General features: G+C 45.3%; 1 protein-coding gene across 1 annotated transcript in view; it reads right to left on the bottom strand.

The window, feature by feature from the left end:
• Nucleotides 1-6,986, bottom strand: part of DNAAF9 (dynein axonemal assembly factor 9) — a 144,424-nt gene that overhangs the window by 57,237 nt on the left and 80,201 nt on the right. The window contains exon 21 of the mRNA XM_019645665.1: nucleotides 2,332-2,435. Coding sequence (XP_019501210.1) covers nucleotides 2,332-2,435 — 104 coding nt within the window. The remainder of the gene's footprint in view (nucleotides 1-2,331; nucleotides 2,436-6,986) is intronic.

The following is a 6,986-nucleotide window of genomic DNA, read 5'->3' as shown; positions in this document are numbered from 1 at the left end:
CAGCCTACGCCATCGCCGGCAACTCACGGCAGCCCAGCTCCAGGTTGAGCTGTTGTTCAGCATCTTAGCTGTAGAGTGCAGTGTCACTGGCCCTCATATGTGGGATCCAAACCGGGGCCCTCTGGCGTCCCAAGCCAGTTCTTAACTATCGTGCCACTCGGCCAGCCCTACAGCTAACATTTTAGTACTCGACTTGCCATTTTTAGGCATTGGGAAATTACATTCATTTTTATATTTCCATATCTTGCTTTTAAAACTTACTGTTAGCATCTGCCATGTTATTGCAAACTATCTGTAAACATTTGCAAAGACTGCATCCTATTTCCCTGTTAGCCACCCCTATGGCTGGACATTCATACTTATTCCATTTATCCCTTACCAACAGTACCATTTATTTACTCTTTGCTAATTTACTATTACACATAGTAGCGTGAGGCCATTTCTGATGTGCTTCCATACATAAGCACACCTCGGAGATACTGTGGGTTTGGTTCCACACCAATGCAACAAAGCGAGTATTGCAATAAATGAATTGTAATACTTTTACTGGTGGAGGGTCTTGCCTTCAATTTGTAAAAAAGGCAATGTCTGTGAAGCACAGTAAAACAAGGTATGCCTGTGTATGTTAACTAACCTCAGATCCTCTGTACACCTCTGATCTGGGATGGGACTGTTTTCATGTTAATAAATATAGAGCTCTCCATAGAAAAGAAATATTAACTCATTTTTTTAACTACCGAAGATAGTTTCCCAGCTTAATTTCTGCTTTTTAATTCTCTGAGATACTTTTTAGAGTTTTAAATTAGTCTGATAAATTTTATTCTATATGCATAGAATGGAATACTATTCAGCAATAAAGCAATTAAAAGGAAGCGACTATTGATACATACAACATGGATGAATCTAAAGATCATTATGCTGAGTGTAAAAGTACCAGACTCAAAAGGGTACAGAATGTACAATGAATGTGCATTTATATAATATATAATATTTCAGAAAATGCAAACTAATCTATAGTCACAAAAACTAATCAGTGGTTGCCTGAAGCCAGGAGAGAGGAAAAGATGAGCTGCAAAAGAGCACTAGAAAACTTCTTGGGGGTGTTGAAAGTCTTCTATATTTTTATTGTGATGGTTTCATGAGTGTATACATCTGTCAAAACTTGCAATGGATAGTTAATTGTATTTGAAGTATACTTCAACAAATTATCAGCAAACATTTTAAAAATCCATAAGTGGTCAAATTTGACATACTTTTCTTATATCATTTCTAAGCTAGAGAGTCTTCCCATCCCTAGAGGTTGAATAAATAATCATTTTTTAATAGTCTTCCTTCTACTTGTGAAGTTTTAAAATATTTAATTTTAACTTATCAGTTTATTTCAATTTTTGTGAGATAAGACTCCATTCCCTGTTCCCCTCCCCCACAAATTAGCTAACTTATAGTCCCAGCAGTTGAATGATTCATCCTTTCTCCCCTGATGTTGGAAGACTCTAACCTAATATCAAAGCTTTCATCTATAAGGCCATCCATTCTGACTCAGTGGTCTGCCTGCATTTCTGAACATTCTTTAAGGCGGCAGGTTCCATGTGGGGGAAAGAATTCTTTCAAAAATTGCATATAGAATTCATTTTCTGACCATCTGCCGAAACCACCTCATTTAGTCTGTCCTGGCTCCCAAACAAGCTGGTTTTGAGGCTGAGGTTGAGTGTCCCATGGAGAAACGAGCTATGCTCTGGCCAGGGGGTACAGGCTAGAGGAAACTCATAACTACCCTCTTCCTCCAAGGGAAAGGGGAAGGAAGTGCTGACGCAGACTGGTGAAGTTAAAGGATGGTTCTGGGGGTGGAACTTTCATGCAGCTGGAAGTTAAGTCTGCACGACAGGGTAGGGCTAAGTCCTCATGGGGAAAGTTAGCCATTTCTCTCCCTCTCTGGCTCACTTAAAAGTTCTTCCCCATACTGATGTGTGGGTGAGCCCCATCAATGTTACAGGAAGCAGCTTCTTTCCAGATCTTAAGTGGGTGAGCTTTGTGTCCCTGAGCAGGACGCCATCTGTCAGGAGACACTGGAGGCCTTCTTCAGCCTACTTTCTGATCCTCTTTGGGATGAGTTAATTGCCCACGAGCAGCTGCTGGCCCTCCTGACCCAGAAGCCCTTTCTAGTTAAGCTTTTTACAGAGCAGTGAGGTTGATAAGGCTCCCTGCCTCCAGGGCAGTGCTGACTCTTGACATCCTGCCCCATGGTAGTGGAGCGGGTACAGAGTTATTTGATTTTCCCCTCAGAAGGGTATCTTTTTGAACACTAAAGCTATGGACTGGTAAAACACCTACCCCATCATAGAACGAAATGGAATTCACGTGGTCCTTCGAAATGATGATACTTCCATGATGACGGTGAGAAAACAGAAGGCCACTAGAGAAGAAATATACTTTCCCTGGAAGGAAAAGAGAGCTGGTCAGAGCTGGAGGGCTGGATCCTGGGGGCCAGATTCCAATGTCCTTCTAGCAGGTACCAGGGTATGCCAGAGTGGTAACTAGAGACCAGTATGTGTAGCACTGAAATTACATGATGTTTATGCTGAGCCCTGTTCTCTGGGGAAGCCAACGTACCCTCCTAGAGCCTCAGAGAGAAATGAAGCATCAGATATACTTTTTGCAGAAGAATTAGAAGAAACAAGCGAGAAAGTTGTCAGCTGATGGGAGACGCAAAATTCACATTCACGTATAGATGTCTTTCAGGAAAACACACTAAAAAAAGATTTTGGATACGTGTGCTCCATCACTGAGTTTATAGGTGCTCCCTTCTCCTATGTTGGCAGAAGCTTGCTCAGCTCTAAAGAGAGCACATCTTTCATGTAAGGCCCGAGAAGGACCACTAGGGTCTCAGCTGGAAGACTGGGGAAGGGAGCCTCAGGGTCCCTCTGTCCAGCAAAGGAACATTTGAGTTAGGCAATAATTGGGTTCTACAGACACGGGAGGCCTGCTGTTCTGTGGTTCACAAAAGCAAGATATGTGGGGTGTGGACACTGGATGTGGGTTCCTCAGACAAGGATTTAGGTCTAAGGAGAGCTGCTATTTCCTGGGTGGCCAAGGTCATACAGAATAGCTCAGTATGGGCCCTAGGGGGCAAACCACAGAAAGTTGGACAGTTAACACAAGGATTAAGGCGGGACCTGGGCTTACTTTGGAGACCCAGATGAAGCACTCAGAACACTAAGACTCCTGGGTAAATCTGCTTTCTGGAGCTGGTCCAAGCTGGATCCTTTCTATTCCTGTAGCAGCCTTTCTTTCCCTGTTTTCACATATAGAGAAGAGAGTAAGTACTTCTTGGACTCAAGGCACAGGCTTGGGGACACTGTCATCTATATCTTATTGCTAAGGCAGAGGATAGGAGACGAAGAAGAGGGACTGATTCCATGTACTGTAGTTCTAGGAAGGTAGTACCAAAGCTCTGGAGGTTGTAATGACAAGAGTAAGGGCCAAGGTGAGGAATTTTGGACACTTCATGTTTTGAAGGCATCCTAAGGAGGTGGGGTTTCAGGGACCAGAGAGAGGCTTGGTGAGTGTGTGTGCTTGTGTATGCGTGTTAATGGGGGTGGGGAGAAGTTGAGGAGATGGATGCAGTTTTTAGGTAAGAGAGGAAGGTTTGGAGCCTGAAAATCAATGAAAGAACTAGATGATTAGCTAGAGGGAACTAATGCCAACCTTACCATCTGAGGCAGCAGCAGCAAGCAACCAGCCAGCCCAGTTCAAGGCATCCAGGTTCAAGTAAGTCTCCCACATCTAACAAGTAAAGCCTGGCCTCCCCTGAACATAGCTTTGCCCTAGGGCCCGCCCACTTTTAAAAAAGATTTTATTGGGGAATCGTGGAAGGGGAATAGACAAGTTGCTGTCCTTTGTTCTTCAATCTAGTTGTGGAGGATGTCGCTTCACTGGCCCATGTTGGTATTGTGATCATTGCGCTCTTCCCGGATGAGGCAGATCAGTTGCCGGCCTTTGGACGGCGGCTCACGCTGGCTGCCGGCCACTCACGGTAGCTTATGGCAGCCCACTGCAGCCCGACTGCAGCCTACGCCGTTGCCGGTGACACACAACAGCCCACCTCCAGGTCAAGCTGTTGTTCACCATCTTAGCTGTAGAGGGCGCAGCGTCACTGGCCCATGTGGGATCTGAACCGGTGGTCCTGCTGCTCAGAGCTCGCTCTTCCAAGCCAACTCTTAACCAACGTGCCACTCGGCCGGCCCCCCTAGGGCCCTTTTGAGTAGTGGCTACTCATGCCCCAGCCTCATCCTGTACCAACACCAACGTTCTCACTGCTGTTCCCAGACTATTCTCCTCCATGCTGGCACAATAATTCCATTTCTTCAGAGACACAGCCCCTTCTTTCCTTCACTGCTCATGTCTACTGCCTTTCTAATCATGCCCCAACATTTTGAACAGCTTTTCAATATGCTCATGGTCTTCTCTTCCAAAGCCAACACTCCCATTCCTTCTGGGGGATTCGGGGATGGTCCAAAGCACATTCTGGCCTCACTGCTCCACAATTCCAACTCCACAGCAGTGAAGCAGCACCCAGAGCATTCTAACCTCTGGAATCCTCAGCTCCAGAACCTACTCTCTGACCGACCCCAGCACCCAATCCTCCTTTTAACTGCCTCACTCCAAAAACCTCATCTTCTGATGTCACTGAGCCTTCGAAGCCTTCAGTTCCCCCATTTTCCCGTTACTCAGAAATTTCTGACTTTCTTCTCATTCACATCCAGGGAAGATCCCCAGGACAGGACCTACTTTTAATCCCTTTTGTCAGGGGAAGGGATGGAAACAGATTTTACTCAGTATTTACTAAGTACCAAGCATGTCATGTGCATTAGTTTTCCATCTTCACAACAATTAAAATAGGAAATATTATTCTTTTTTTAGGACTAATGGGGAAACTCAAGTTTAGAGAGATTTTTTCCAAAAGTCGCAGAACTACCTGATGGTGTAGCCAGGTACAGAACACAGGTTGCCAAGCCACTACACCATGCTGGGCCCCTTCCGTTCTCTCACCCCTTTTCCTTCACTTTTGCTCTCTCCAAAGCCCATGTGTGGCTAATCTGACAATGGGCCTTCTCTGCTTCCTCAACCTCAACAAGCCCACAGTACTACATAGTAGTCCTTCCACTGCTGTCTCCCAACCCTTCCTACCAGCCCCCCAGAGCTCAGCCAAGATCTTCAACACTCTCCAAATACCTCTACCTCATCAATTCCGGCCACAAGATGACTCTACCTACTGTTTACAGAGAAAAGGGAGTCAACAGGTGTCAGGAGGAAGAAACTGATCCCACACCTATTGCTTAGTATCCATACCCTTCCACATTCTGGACTCACCGTCCTCCTGTGTACCCCTAACAAGAAGCTTCTCAGAAATAAGCTCAATTCCATTCAAAGGCCTTCTGGATAAACCTCGAAATCCCCCCAAAGCTTCCAGAGAAGAGCACAGATTTGAGAGTTGCTACATTCCAAGTACTCACTGGGAAGCCAGGGGAAGAAGTAAATCAGGGAGGTCATCTCTAGCACTTTCCCTCTAGACTCTGAAGCCTCAAAACAAAATGGAAAAGAGGAAGACAGAACTTCACTAGGCAGTGCTGGAAACACTCCCTGTGGGGCCTGGCCCAGGGCAGGGACTCAGTAAACAAAAACTGATTTTAGTACTGGTGCAGCTACCCCTCAGTCTAGCTCTGGGAGCAGTGATTCTGTCATTATTCCCAGAGGACACAAGATAATTGAAGTGATTCACTGGGTGGCCCAGTGCCAGTGCCCTGGTTGGTCTCTTAGATCCTAATCCACTTTTAGTACTTCTGGTATCTGCTCTGGGTTCATGACTATCAGACTATGGTTGGAAAGGACATGTCTTTGCAGGGGTTTCTTAGTTACCGAGGTAGTCAGTTCCTGATGAGATCTCCCTGGCTCCTTGTCTAATCCTTGGTGCCCTTAATGGATGGGCTCTGTCATTCCTTCTCCATTCTGTGAGTGGTTTTCACACTCACTACCCAAGAAGCAGAGGGGACTGTAGCATGGTTTGGTCTTTCATTGACCTCTGCACTCCCAGGAATCCAATAGGAGGAGGACGAGCTTTCAGGGCAAAAAAAGACACCAAGTGTCAATAAAGAATTTGGCTTCTCCTTCAGACAACTGGCTGTACAAATACAAATTCTCTAGTGGCCCAAACTGTGTGAAGAGGGAACATTTATCGCTGCTGGGGAAATATTAGGTTGTCGGAAAAGTCATGAAGTATTTTTCTACGTTTTTGTTGCAAAATGCATCATGACTTTTCTGACAACCCAATATTATGACGTAATGGCTGGATAATTTTCATTCTGTGTGTGTGTGTAATGTATACATGTGGTTTAAAAAAAACCAAAAACCCACAAAACCCAGAAGCCTGTCCTGTAGGACTTGCTGACTTCTCTCAACATCCTGTTCCTAAGTCATCCATGCTGTAGGTATAGTTAATATGTAGCTGTTTAATTCATTCATGTTTGGTGCCACAGACAACTTTCTCTTTTAAAGTGTCCCTTAACAGCTTCATGTGGGCACAGGGAACACATGAAAGGGTGCACAATGTAGGCAGCAGATAGCGGATGACCACTGCCTGGGCCTTCCCATCACAGGAAGCTGAAACTCAGCTTGGCCACCAGAGTTCTCAGGCTGTGTCACCTGCCCCATGTGTCAGTGGGACCAGTGCCACTGTTGCTCACTGCTAAACAATCTTTGCCCAGTGGGACAAAACACTCTGGAATCTATAAAGCATTACAGGGAGAATGAAGGCGCTGCCTGAGTGCCAACCATCCACTGAGGCCTGTAGGCAACAGTAAATACGTATATGGTCAGTTGATATTCAACAAAGGCAATTCAAAGGAGAAAAGTCTTTCAACAAATGGTGCTGGAAAAACTGGGCACTCCTATGTAAAACAATGAACATCAACCCATATCTTGCACTGGAC

Source organism: Hipposideros armiger, unplaced genomic scaffold, assembly GCF_001890085.2.
Source record: "Hipposideros armiger isolate ML-2016 unplaced genomic scaffold, ASM189008v1 scaffold_94, whole genome shotgun sequence".
Taxonomy (NCBI): Eukaryota; Metazoa; Chordata; class Mammalia; order Chiroptera; family Hipposideridae; genus Hipposideros; species Hipposideros armiger.
Note: the sequence above shows the minus strand (reverse complement) of the source record. Positions and strands in the feature narration are given on the sequence as shown.